General features: G+C 42.2%; 1 protein-coding gene across 1 annotated transcript in view; it reads left to right on the top strand.

The window, feature by feature from the left end:
• Positions 1-14446, top strand: part of ITGA9 (integrin subunit alpha 9) — a 230686-nt gene that overhangs the window by 31765 nt on the left and 184475 nt on the right. The window contains exons 9-14 of the mRNA XM_049817094.1: positions 3169-3306; positions 5445-5550; positions 6982-7076; positions 10132-10222; positions 10784-10829; positions 13855-14009. Of these exons, the coding sequence (XP_049673051.1) occupies positions 3169-3306; positions 5445-5550; positions 6982-7076; positions 10132-10222; positions 10784-10829; positions 13855-14009 (631 nt within the window). The remainder of the gene's footprint in view (positions 1-3168; positions 3307-5444; positions 5551-6981; positions 7077-10131; positions 10223-10783; positions 10830-13854; positions 14010-14446) is intronic.

Below are 14446 nucleotides of genomic sequence, written 5' to 3'. Positions count from 1 at the left end.
AGAGCATCACTTTCATTCCACTGCTTCATGAGTTGTCAGGCAAATTCTGCTTCTTTTTACCTCCCAGAAGACCTAAACCTGTTGTACAGACTGGCTGTATACCCTTTCTCCTGTAGCAGTCGTGACTGCAAAGTCTGCTCAGTGCCCATGTGACTGAAATTAAAGGTCCTGCTGAAAAATCTACTAGTGGGTCTCTTTAGCATTATGCAACTGTAGCAGCGCCTTCTGAGATGTGGGAAGTGGGGTGCCAGGTGAGCCTTGATGCACATTTCCTCTTAGTAGATGTTACTGGGAGATGTGGGTAGCCTGGAGCTTAGTTTAATACACAAAGCCCCAGTCTGTTTTTCTGTGTCCTGATGTGATGGGGGGATATTACAGTTATGCTGTCATGTGGGGGAGCAGCTTCGTTACTTCGAGATGACGATTTCACTCTTCCCACCATGAATCAGTCCTGCGTTTTGCTCTTAGGACTGGTGTCTTAGAGCTGAACCACACCACACCACCGCTGCCCCCCCCCCTGAAATTTAGTGAATGCTAGCGAGATCCAGCTCCCCTCATGCGCTGTTGTGTTTAAGTGGGGAACAGCTTGTGTTCTTTACTGGTGGCTTGCTGGAGATATGTTGCAGGGGAAATGAAGTGGACAATATGTCTAACTATAGGTAACAACAAAAAGATGTCTTATTTCAAATACTGCAGTGAGGAAACAATAGCCCTTACCTGGGGTTGCCTGTGCTCTCCTGGAAGGAGAGGAAATACAGAAGAAAAAGGTTACTGGTGGCTTCTGGCTCTAGGAAGACATGACACCCTCAGAAGGTTCTGAAGTGTCTGATGGTATCGAGTTAGGAGTGTTAGCATGTTTTGCTATTTTTTCCCATCAAAACACAGCTGCAGTCTTTAAAAACATGCCTGGTATAGGGGAAAACTGCAAGTGTGTGTAGATGGATGGTGTGACTTGTATTTTAGGGCCTCTCCAAAATTTGTCTTTCTCTGCGCTAGCAGAATTGCAGACATCTTGAAAGGAAAAGACCTCCCAGTTCATCCAGGGCACCTCCTGTGTTTGATTGCTTCCTGTTAATTTCTTTCCCTGTTGACTTTTAAATGTCCCTAAGGATGTGTTCCTGGAGAACTATTCCTCAGCCTGATAAACTATCAGGAAGTTTCCAGATCTCAGCCAAAACTTTCCTTTTTCAATTTAATTGTGTTATTCTTGTATATAACTTAACTAATAAAATATTTACATCCTACAAGTACTTCTAGGCTGTCATCTCCTCTTTCCCCATTAGCATCTGTCTTCTACAAATTCTCTAAAATCCAAATGATAATTTTATTTTAAAGAGAAGGCTGTCCTAAATCACCCTTTCTTTGTTTTGTCATTGAAATATAACCAGACATGCTCAGCAATGAGCATTGCCTCAAAATGAGTTCTCACAGAATGCTGCGTCCTTCCCAGTGGTGTGAAAGTTCATTGCTCTGACATTCTTACTAGACAGACATTAAAAGCAGGCCAGTTTCTTCCTTCCCTATTTTATTGCTGGAGGCTGAACTAGGAAATCGGATGCAGACAAGAAAAAAAGAAAATGCGGTGCCTTGTTAAAAACGTTAAGTGCACAAACTTCAGGTTCTCACAGCATCATGAACTCACCCACGCTGCAGACGTACCATGTTGCAGTTAAGTAAATAATAGCCTTTCCCTGAAAACTGCCTGAATACATAGTGAAATGCTTTTCATAACTTTCGCTCCTTACCCAAGAGAAATTTGTTTTAAAACCTTAGTGGATTAAAAAAGAATAAACAAATAAAAAATCCACAAGGGAACTTAAGCTACAAAATAACTGGAATCAAATGATGTTTGAGGTCTGACCTTAAACCCACACAAACACAAAAATCTGAATTACAAACTGAAACTCTATCCTTAACTCACCCCGCTATATTTAGCAGCTTTTAAATCTTATGCACTGCATGGAATAGAGTTGCTACTGCCCATCTCTTAGCATGCCCAGGAGCTCTGGCTCATGCACCTAAACTTACTAGGCATGGAAGGCTGTGGGTCAGAGATCTCTGATGTAAAAGCATGCGGGAAATGTGATTCATTCTTTTTAACCTAAATAATTATTTCTGTAACCACAATTTTTCCTACTATGTAAACAGCTCTCAATTTCAAATAAGAAGTGGTATCTTTTAATTTTTCCTTTGGAAGTTGCTTTTAATTTTGAGACTATGGTTTGTAGTTGGTCTCAAAGAGTATGCCTTGTGGTACCTAAGCAGAAGTGGATGAAGTAAGGGTGGAACATCATTCTTGGTTTTGGTTTCCTTTTTGTGTTTAAATGTGTTTTGAAATTCGTAATGTGGGTGCCAGCTGGGAGATTGTTACCATTTAATGTTAACCTGTATAAAAAATTATGTAATGAGATTAATGTATTTCTTAAATTTAAGCAATTAAGATTTATCAAGCAATAATAACTGGAGACTGAAAGTGGCTTAGGTTTTTTGTGTATCAACTGAAAAGCTTTTATTGAAAGTCGTCTTTCTGTGTCAACTCGGCTGCCTGTACCTGAGAGGAAAGGCTGTGATCAAAACCCACAACCAGTACTGCTATTTGAAGGTGACTGATACAAATAGATACAAATAGAGCAGGGGAAGATAGGCCACAATCAAGAGGTAATTTTAGATGCCTCTTTTTCATGGATACCCTACCCCTTGCCTATTTTTCTTTTTTTATTTTCTTTATTTCTTTAAGGTATCCCCAGAAGATCTGTGGTACCCAACTTGAAGTCTCTTTAGGAAGTCTGGCACTGGGCATGAGTAATTACTAGCCAGGTCTTGGTTTGGGAAACTTATTTCACCCCTCTCTGATTTTAAGCATTTGACAAGTGAAAGCTAGTCTAAGAAAGCTCTTTAGTGCCTCACTGAAGCATGTCCCAGGGTATAAATTTTATTCTGTTGGTAAATTATCCAAGCTGATACACTGTACAGTAAAGCGTTTAATTCCTGCCAGAATTATCCCCTAAGCTTTCTCTGTAGGAGTGCTTGTGAGTGATAAAGCAGCAAGTCATCATTTGAAATAAAAAAAAAAAAAAAAAAAAAAAAAAAAAAGGCAAATGCCTAAATGACTTCCTCCTGTGTGTGGGCAGATACTGAATGCTTTGTTGTGACTCGGCTTGGTTACAGATGGGCTCTTACTTTGGCTCCTCCTTATGTGCAGTTGATCTGAACTCTGACGGGTTGTCAGACCTGCTGGTCGGAGCACCTATGTTTTCTGAGATCAGAGATGAGGGTCAAGTCACAGTCTATATCAACAGAGGAAACGTGAGTATGTACAGGAGATGACTTGGTAAGGGATGAGGCCGTGGGTCTGGGCAGGGTAGTGCTAATGTCCTTCCAGCACTGCATGGTGAAACTCGATGTCTCAAATAGAGGGGCTCTGGATGTCTCTAGCAGAGCATGAAGTCACGGAAAACTCATCTGGTATCATGGTTTCCCAGACACCAGCCCACATTCATCACAGAGCTGTGAATCTTTCGAGGAGGTCTGGGAAAGTTTCTGGTTTTATGTAAAAACTTGGTGGTATTTGTGGCTTCACATGAATTTGATGCCAAAACCAAGTAAGAGTCAGCAGCTTTGGCTGAGTGTTTTGGGTAGTCACTAGGACCTACAAATTAGATCACAAATGTCTGGGGATTTAGAAGACCTTGTGAAGAGAAACCAGAGATTGAAATCATGTTGTATTTGCATTATGCCCCATGTATAGACTTTAGGGGAAGTTCTTATCAGCCGATGCCATTGGATTTCATGTGATCCAACAACAGTCTTGGAAAAGTCTGAACTTTCTTGCTTTGGCAAAACAAGATCATTCTTATGTTGTATTTATAGGAAAACAATGGTTGTTTACATATTATTAAATATTTGATATTCAGATCCCAAACCTGCTGTCTCAAAGGAGGAGTTGTTATGGACTAAAATGAAATTGTTTTTCTTCATCAGTATTTTGTGGGCTTTAATGTATGGATTTTGTTTATGCTAAACTTAACATTCACCACAAGTCCTATAGGCAGCATTTGGGAGACTTCAGAATTGCTTTTCGTGTAAGTTTAATCACTCCTCCTTTAAATGAGCTTTACTTTATCAGTCTGATCCACAGGCTGTCCCACTTACATTGCAGTGTTGCTGCTGGGTCCTCAGGATAGGGTCCAGAATGCCAAGCAGATAATAGCCAACATTTCCTGCTCACAGTGAGAGTATGCATGAGTTAAGTTTTATTTTTTTATAAAACAGTCGAGAACCTAGTGGGGTTTTCTTATACTCCTGCTTCAAGAATTACTTGCAGGAGCAATAGCTTGCAGGATTGTGGGTTTTATTTTGGTGTTTGGACATTTTAAACTTTGTTTCATTCTGCAAGCACCATTGCTTAAGAGGTCATTGCAGTGGATCAGAGAAAACTGCATACAACTGCATACAAGCATGTGTAGTGATGCTGGATTTAATACACGTATATTTTGCCCTTTCCTGTGAGGACTGCAAAGAAGTGAGTTGCACATACAGGCCTGCCTGTCTCCTCTCTGTTGTGTTTCAATTTCATTATGTGGGATTTTCTTAAAGTCAGCAGCTCCCCGCAGCCAAGAAAAAGATTTTATTACATGTTCCAGAGGGCAGCTTACTCTCATTCACAAAGCAAGCAAAAAACAAAACAAAACAACCCTTGAGGTGGGTACAGAGTTGGATTGCGTAACTAAATTTTGTTTTCTTGTGGAAATGTTTCTTTCCCCTTGAGGGAAGGCTGCAAGAAACTAAAGCTTATGTATCTGACCAGAAAGTGGGTGGGCAAGAAATACCAGATCCATATAAGGCTTCTCATGGCATAGGAGTACAAAGCTACTTTATTCTGAACTTTCCTCTGTCTCTTTATTGCATTAAGTCCCTTTCCTTATTCTTCATTTCAGAAGGCTTTTTGGGGACTTTGCTTTAATCCTTCTGTCCAATACTTAAAAAGTTTTCAAATCCAGTTGCCCAAATGTTCTTTGCTTAGGGGAAAATTCCTCTTAACTCACTGGGGTTTAGCTGGATAAGCCTTGACTGAGGATTTCACTCCTCGGATGTAATCTGCCAGTAGAGCAAGCTCTGGGCTGTTACATTTTAGGCATCGGAAGCCTTCATGAGCTGCCCAAGCCCTGTGACTGCATTTAGTTACATCACTGAGTTATCCTTTAGTTAATTTAGCATTTTAGTTATATCACTCATGTGCTCCTCCCCCCCCAAACTAAAAGAGAGAAGATGGTTAAAAAACCAAATAAATTAGATTTTTGGTGCCCAGGCGATCTGTGTGCAGTGAGGATGAGAGTCAGACTGCAGCCCTGCCCCTGGTGCTACCAGCAGCTCCCATGGGGAGAGCTCACCTCATCCAGGGCTCACACCATTTCCCTGACCCTGTTTTATTTCCTACTTGCTAGGGAGTGCTGGAAGAGCAGCTTGTCCTGGATGGTGATAGCACATACAACGCACACTTTGGGGAGAGCATGGCCGCCCTTGGCGACATCGATGATGATGGCTTCTCAGGTCAGTGCCGTTTCCTCCTGGGCCATTTCCCTGGAAATACCAGCGGGGCTGGCAGCACTGCCAGTCTCCTTCCATGGCTGGGTGCCATGTGGCATCTATTGCTCCTGTGGACCCAGCCAGCACCTGGGCTTGTGCTAAATACACTTGTGTGGGATTTGTCTGCTAGAGCCTTTTGTAGCCGATTGTCCTTGATGTGCGTTTAGTCCGTGGCCAAGCAACTTGCATGCCAGTCTCATTAACATTGCTTTACTTTCCTTGCTCTTGCATTTTATTTTTCGTGTATGATTTATGAAAAGCTTTAGATACCCATGCCCCAAACAAAACAGAAACCTATGTCTGACTTCTTCTTTCCCGTTTCCTTATGTCTTCAAGCCTTTCCAGTTTTGTTGACATAATCACGTTTTCTTATCATGAAGTGTAATTAAGAAGTAGCTTCTTGCTCCTGATAGCATGTACTCTATTAATAATTTCTCTCCTTTGCTTTATTCTACCCCTGCTCCTTTTGCAGGCTGCTCAGTGTGAGGCCCCATGCTGTGATAGCAATAGGTGAGAGCGAAGTGTTGAGGCTGGCACCTTTTCTGCCCTAATTTCTGGCAGCGCAGATTAAGGACTTCCAAACAAAGGCTGACTTAGTCTGTGCCTGGATTTAGGCCGCTCAGGGCATGTTATTCCATTAAGTAAGCTTAACCCAACCTCATTGCAGGTTGCCTTGCTCTTCCTCTGCACTTGGACATGCATTTTTGTGTTCTTGCTGCTGCTTGTGGGTCAGTTGTGGTGATGGAGAGACTGCAGGGTTGTATCAGTCCATGGATATGAAGCCATTTGGAAGAGTTTAGTTTTAGCAGCTGTGTAGTCACTAGAGCTAACTAGGAGAGCAGAGTGGGAGGTGGGATCACTCTTTCTGCAGGAGTTTGCATCTAAATTGGATCAAATGTAATTTGAAAGTGCACCCTCAGCAGCCTTTTTTTCTTCCTGCCTGTCTATTTTATATACCCAGCCTCACTTTGGAGCCTTGAATTTTCAAGCAAACTTAATGTAGTGCTATAATAAATGTTTTGCCAATGCTGTCTTGGGTCACAAAACTGATGTTCCGCTGGGTTGGAGATGTTTATACGAAAGGATTCTAAATTAAATTTTTTCAGCATGGTTGCTGGTTAATAAACACATTTTCATAACAAGCACATGCTTCTAATTAGGCACAACATAGCCACATGCATGTACAAATTCATATACATTTGTGTGTTTTAAGTTTATCTTAACAGGAGCTCTTCGTTAATTCAAACAAGTTCCTTCTAGCCAGGTTCATATGAGCCGCTGATCATCTTCATTATGGGGAGCTATTTTCCTATGGATTGCTGGCTTCTGAAATTGCGAAAAAGTTGGATTAATAGAATGGGTTGTGAAATGTTTATAATCCGTACTGTTTTACAGATGTTGCCATTGGAGCGCCTAAGGAGGATAACTACATAGGAGCAGTGTACATTTACCATGGGGATGCCAATGGTATTGTACCTCAGTACTCTATGGTATGTGACACTATCGTTTATGATACCGATCTGAAGTCACTTTCACAGGGCCTGCAGAAATAAGCCATATGTAGGAGTCCCTTTGTAGGTGGCCTCATCATAGCCCTACATTGTTTTCTCAGTCCCGGTTTGAACATGGCTTCTCCCAAAGTTTGTCCATATCTATGTTGTTGGGTAAAATGATGTTAGGAGATATTTTCCACTGCCTTTTGTTACAGTTATCAGCTGTAGCTTCCTTCTTGAAGCAAATGAAGGCTTGGGGTTTGAATGTCAGTTTTTAGAGATAGTACTGCAGAGGAGAAATTAAAACCCTGGAGGGGCTGAGCGTACAAATTATGGAGAAGCCAGTGGGGAGCTGGGAGGTTGCACTCTCCTCCTGCAGAAACAGGCTTAGCGAGGAAGAAGAGGTACTAAGTTTTCTTTTGTACCCCGCAGAAATCTCTTTACCCATTTTGTTGGCACTGTCCTTGTGATGTGGCAATTTATCACATGGCTTTTCTTGGGTGCCGTTCCCCCTGACCATTATTATGAAATAAAATCTCAGCTAGGATATGCTATAGCATCTTGTGCAGAGATGACACAGTGCAATTTAGCTACTGTAGCCAGGCAGTAGAGAAGACAAATTTATGCTCATGCTGCCGAACATGTGTCCCCTAGTCTCTGTCTAGCACATTTCTTTTTTCAGAGAGCCTGAATCTTCCCTCCCTTCATGTGTTTGAAGTTCTGGTTGTTTTGTTGCTGGGTGGGATCCTTCACAGTAAATCAGTTTAAGCAGAATTAAAGAGTTTAGTGGTTATATTGGAGACTCTTCTAACAGACCATAGAAGTTTAGTCCTTTTTCTTTTTACCATGTATATGCCATGCACTGCTTTTTAGAAAAAAGGAAGTTAAATTACTCTTTATGAAGACTTCTAAAATGCACTAATGTGTGGCATGTGGAGGATTCTGCCTGTTTCTTGCTGAGAGCCACTGGTTGGGAGGTTCTTCTCTGGCTGTTGAAAAGCATGGAGCTCTCCAGCTCTTGCTGAAAAGGATCAGATTTTTTTTTTTTTTTTGATCATTCATGGGAAAATTTTACATTTTTGAAAGAGGACAGATCAGCAGGGTGGGAAGCAAAACATCCTGCTTGTGATCTCTCCCTCCTCATTAGAGCAAGGCCAGCAGACATGGCGTGTGCCACTCTGCTTGGTCAGTGGGACAAAGCCCAGCTCAAGAGGGAGGCAGGGTACTGTGGTCATTGACTCTTGATACCATTCCTATCGTTGTCCCATGTCCTGAGGCAGCCAAATGGGCATCACTTACAGGCAGTGTCTCTCTGAATCTTCCCAGAGTCTGCTGCAGGGCACCAGACATACCACCAGTTCATCTCCCCCTTGTAACCAAAAAAACTGTGTAACAACTTCAGCTCTTTACTTACCTGCCCTGGATTTGAACCCAGAGGTGAAAGACTTTTTGTTATCTTCTTGCTATATCCCTGAGCCATGTCATGGAGCCCAGAGCCGTGCCCTGGATTTCCATTTTTAAAGAAGCTGAGAGAGGTGGAGGGGGAGCCTGCAGGGTATATGTTTTCACCTGTTTCATTTTGTTAGCTTCCTCCTCACCCCTTTTCTTCATTTAAATCTCTGATCAATGTCATTCCCTCACATCCCTTCAGCACCTTTAGTGGTGGCTATGAGCAGAAGCAGCTTAATTGGCTTTGTGGCCTGCTGTTTTCATTCATGGCACTTAAAAGCAGAGTAGCATTATACCTCTGCCTTCTAGGCTGTAATAGCCTGCAGATGTCCTCTGGGAAGTTTGCAGGCGGGATTTACCACCCTAGCTGGGACACCACCCCCCCCCACCCCCCCCCCCCCCAAAAAATGTGATACAAGTGTAATGTGGGAACGAAGTTACTTCCAGTTTTCTTAATCTTATCTGCCCGTGAGTAGGAAAAGGAGATCTGTACACAGCGAAGCACTGGTTTCCCTTTAAACTGGCTGTCAGGACTGCAGGATATCTTTCTTCCCTTCAACTTGTGGGGTTTTTTCCATGAATTTCCTGTCTGACCTTTTGTTCAATATTATGTCCTTTTATGGGAGGGTCAGGAAAAGCTGGTCGCATGTCACATGCTGTGAAGCACCACCAACAGCCTCAAAATTACCTTGTGGGGTAGGTTTCCTCTATGTAACTTCTGCATTCAGATGTTGGTTTGAGTTCAGGTCTTCCATTGGTGGCCCAGCAAAATGAATGAGGGCTGGGAGACATCTGATTGCTTTCTTAGAAAATGAGATTTTGATATATTAATTTGCTTCAGACAAAGGCATTTAGAATTCAAAATGTTTAGAGAAAGTTTTTGTGTTAGTAATTAAAAAAAAAAAAAAAAAGCTATGTTAGAAGTTAATTAATCTTTGTGTTGGGGAGGCAGAAATGAGATACAGCTTCCAAACTGACACAAAATACTGCATAATAGCTGATGGAAACCAGAATTTCCAAGTGGGATGAAAATTAATCATTTTGACTTTAAGTATGCTGGCAAACTTTGTGAAAAGGAATGGTTGTGCAGGATTTTCTGTTTCAATTAATCATCAGTTTTGTTAAGAGGCTGCTTAAAACTTTTATCTACAGAAATAAAGGTAATGCGAAAAAAAAAAAAGAAAAAAGAAAGAAAAAAAATAAAAGGTAAAATCTCTAGGGTGCAGTTAAATTCTGCTCCCTCCATCCCCCCCCCCAAAGCTGTTTGATGTGTTCTTTGTTTTGCTTGGGTCTGCATGAGGATTGTAATGCAGGTGTGTTTTTTAATCCAAGTCAACAGTGGCTGCCTCCTAGCCCAGAGCAGAAGGGCTTCCTGCAGTCGACAGCCTTCCTGCTCAGGGCTGTGTGGGCGAAGTGCGAGCCTGCAGATGTGCAGCACTTCCAGCCCATAGAAAAGAGCCCTGGTGACCATGAAAATAAGGCTCAAAGGTTTTTGGGGGTTTGTGGTTGTTGTGTTTTTCTTGGGTTTTTTGTTTGTTTTGGTTTTTTTTTAGAGGATTCTTTGTTTTACTGACAGATTTCACTCATGTGTTTTCCACTGCAGAAGCTGTCTGGGCAAACAATAAACCCGATGCTGCGGATGTTCGGCCAGTCCATATCAGGGGGAGTTGATATGGATGGCAATGGTTATCCAGGTACGTCCGCTACTCTGGCAGTGAGAGCACTGGGGAAACACAGCAGCAGGCTGAGAAAACAGCAGAGCTGATCGTTTCCAGGTTGCTGGTTCCTGCCATTGCAGGAGGCTGATGAAGCTGAGAATTTTCTTCCCTTTCCCCTCTGTTATTCAAAGCTCCTAATAAGAATTTGAGCCGATTGCTGAATTCAGGTGTTTGGGCAGTTATGATGAAGAATTGAGATATTAAAGCAGAGGATTTCAGTATCTGTCCAAGGTTGTAAGTTTCTTGGAAGCTGCTCAGTCATGCTGACAATCTTGGGAAAAAAAAAACCAACCCCAAACAAACTAGACAATAATACAATAGTAATAATAAAAATCAAACAATGAAGTAGAAGTGAAGTAACATCACAGGCCTAATCCTGCAGATATAATATTTATGATGTAATGCTATTTGAAGGGACCAACTGGCTGATCAGAAAAATGCTTTTTTTAGATATATGCTCTGTAATTTAGGAACTGATTTGGAAGAACTGAATTCTATGCCTCCTTTGTAACTGTCTCAATGTTACAAAAATTTCAGATATGACTGTTGGAGCCTTCTTGTCAGACAATGTGGTACTTCTGAGGTGAGATGAATGTCTTTTTCATACGCAGTTGTCTTCTTTTTGTCTGTTTTCTGTTTGTATCTTGTGTCATCTAAGTCCTCCCCCACACCAATTTTCTCCCTAGTTTATTGTGGTCAGAAGCAGCAAGCTGGATTACTTTTTAAGCAGAACCTTAGACATGGATGGTGTCAAAGAATGCACAATCTGATTTAAACAGCTTAGTGAGGGATGACAATACGTAGGACTCCCAAGGCTCCGAAGAAGACAAAGGGTTAGAGCCAGAAGATGTGTTGCATCTCAGTGCCTCTTTAGAAAGGTTGCTCTGAATTTGTGAGAAGTCTTTTTCAATTGTTTTTACATTTACATAAAGTAAATAAATTATGATTTAAGGGAACACAGTTGAGCAACATGCCAGCGGTGTATGATGCCAGAATGTAATTTTGCAATTTATAATGGGACACAGAATGAAATAGGAGTCTTCAGGGAAATGAAATATGGAGACATTTTAAATGCACACAGGATTTGGGCTGCTGTTTGGATTGTATGAGTTAAGTGCAATTGCTTGTTTCATCTGGTGGAGAGAGGTATGACAGCTTGGTTCACCAAATTATGCAGGTGGGAGAGTTAGAGTAGGAGCGGGTTTGAGATGGACAGACTTGGGGAAGAGAATAGGAAGTTTGAATTTTGCCAGTAGCTCCGTTGTTACACTTGTTAATATTTAATAGAAAAATTATGTCAATACCTAGATGTCATTAGAAGTAGAAGTCACTAGGGACTCCTGCATCTTAATGGAAGATACAGAGATGTGGTGAGACTGGCAAGATAAATGCTGGAGCTGCAGAACAGAGGTGCCAGCCTCCTGCTTCCTGTTCAAGACAAAAAAACTTGGCTTTTATTTCCATTTGAATCAATTAAACAAAGCAAAAAGAAAAAGGAGAGGGGGGAAGAAATGCTTTTGATGATCAGCGTGGCAGGTGGTCAAGTCTTCTGATGACTTTTCTGTTCCTTCATCGTGCATGCAGAGGAAAACCAATAGCTGCTTCTGTGAAAGGGTATGCCATGACCCAGATGGGATCATGCACCCCCACATCTCCGAAACCACTAGACAGAAAACTGTGCATTTTGCTCCTGCATTGTTGTTACTTGCGGGGGGGGGGGGGGGGGGAAGGTAATCTGAAAGGCTTCCTGTGATGTTTAAAACAACAAACATCACAACAGCGTGATAAGCTCTGTCCACGTGTTCAGTCATGCTTGTGTGTTTCAGGGGAAATTAGCACGTTACCGACTGACTTTGTGGGCAGCCTGATTAATTGCTGCTACTGCCAATTTACAGCATATCCCTCTTGCTGTTTAGATCCAGATTAGGATAAAGAAATCAGCTTTTTCTTTTTTTTCCCCTTACCCCTCCAGAAGCCTTTGAGAAGTCCTGTGGCCAAAACCAACGAATGTTTTGCCAAGTGATATTAAAGGCTTTGGTGGAAGCCGCGGTGACTTGGGGCAGATCGTCATTGTTGTATTGCTCGCGTGTGTGTATGGCCATTTGACAGCACATTGTTTTTTTTTTTCTAGTGAATAACCAAGCGAGCTAACGTTAAGGAAAAATCACACAGTGCTTCATGGCTGGAGAAAATACTTTTTTTTTTCTAGGAGAAATATTTTTCTAGATCAGTTATAGCATTTGTTCTTTTATGTCTCCCCAAGCATTTGCAAAGAGTTTTTTTCGAAGGTGTGAAGTGATCCTAGGAAGCTCACTCTTTTTCTTCCGTCCCCCCACTCCCCCTCCATTACTGTATATATTTCTAGGTATAGCTTTTATCTTCATCCTCCATCTCAAAATGCAAACTTGCACTGTTATTTCAGGCTGTGGTAAAAGAGTCTGAGCAGCTGTCTCGGAGATTGATGTGAATCTTGTTCCAGTCGATATGAATTAGGTGTAACCACAATCCCCGCTCTCTTCTCCCCCCTCTCCCCTGCCTCTAAATTAAGTGGCTTGTAGAGTGAGAGTCCTGAAGTGGTTTACTTACGTGGTCTGGCCTTGCACAGCTGCTGGGACTACCTTAGAAGTGAATCTGCTGGTTGTTGCACATATTTTTACTACTGGAGTTGCTTTTGGAAGAACATGTTCATGTTGAACATGTACAGAATTGAAACCACAAAGAATAACACTCGGTGAATTTTTGAGCTGAAGTCCTGCACTGAGGACGGCTCAGGAGAGCCTGGGTTTCTGGGCTGCTTTTCCCAACCAAGCTGGTGGGGCTTCTGTGTTGTGTGGGAGAAGAGACTCACCTGGGCCCTGATGGCACTCGGCTTGCTCTGCAATTCTGGCTGAGGTCTTCTTCAGCCAGGAATAGTCATAGCAATAATCCAGTGCTGGAGTTGCAAGGGTGGAATGCTTTCTTTCATAGTGCAGCGAGTAACTCCTGAAACAGAGTTCAGCAGTGTGAAAAGAGTATTCAATCCTTACCACTCATTGGGACGGAATTAGCCAAACATTCCCTCCTCCAGAAAACATGAATGTGGTGTCTATTGTCCCTCTTATGCTGTCAGAAAAATTACGTGTGAATCCATCTCATACCCCTGTGTTCCCTCCTTGACTTTCAGGTCACAAATTTGACTGTAGACCGTTCTCTGGAAACCTAAGGTCTCTGCTTACCTGTTCCTCACCATCCAGGCTGCTTAGCAAGCAGTCTCACTTGCATGAGCTTGTTGTCCTTGGTTGCCATTGTGCTAATTTTGCTACCCTGTTACCAGGAAGGCTTTATGCAACTTTTACTGGAGATGGTTATTATTATATATTACCAGTTTCCCCAGCTGCCTGCCTGCAGTCTGTATCTGAGCACTGAACTTCAAGCTGACGTTACGGTTTTTGGACACTAGTAGTCCTTGCCAGCTAGGTCAAGTGCTAATTTATCTTACAGTTCAAATGCACTCTCTTATTTTTCATGTCTGCTTGAAATTGTGTAGTTTACCAAATTTACTTTATTTTCCTTTGGCTGAGAACTTCCCTCTGAATGATCACTCAGTTCCGTTTCTCTGTAATCTCCAGATCCAGGCCTGTCATTACCATGGACATCTCCATTTTCCTGCCTGCATCCATCAATATCACAGCTCCTCAGTGCCATGATGGCTTGCAGCCAGTGAACTGCCTCAATGTCACAGCATGCTTTCGCTTCAGTGGCAAGCGTGTTCCTGGAGAAATAGGTAAGGTATCTGTGCCAGCCCTGGCAGGTTGACCTGGAGTCAAGGGCTCCCTTTGAAGTCAGTAGCAGAGCTTTTATATGAAATAAGTTGTTTCAGGGTGAGCTGGGCTATACAATTTCAGAAAGCTGGAGGCTCCCTGGGAACTTTCTTGGGCGTTTTTTTGCCTTCTGATGAGGCTGATGTTTTACTGGGGCAGTTTCTTCCTCAGTGAAAGGAGGGAAATGTGTCCTTGGGCTTACTGCAAGGACAGAGAACGCAGAAGCAGTTGATGTTTTCTAAGTTCATATTCCCTGTTTACCTCTTGATAACACACTTCTGTATCCATATCCTTTATCAGTGTTATCAGAAAGCAGGTGTTGTTTGCTCTGGATTAATAGTTTTTTGAAAGTCAACAAGGAGCTCTTGAAACAGAGCACTATAAATCTGAATTCCTACCA

Source organism: Accipiter gentilis, chromosome 14, assembly GCF_929443795.1.
Source record: "Accipiter gentilis chromosome 14, bAccGen1.1, whole genome shotgun sequence".
Lineage (NCBI taxonomy): Eukaryota > Metazoa > Chordata > Aves > Accipitriformes > Accipitridae > Astur > Astur gentilis.
The sequence above is the reverse complement of the archived record's forward strand: the minus strand, read 5'-3'. Positions and strand labels throughout refer to the sequence as shown.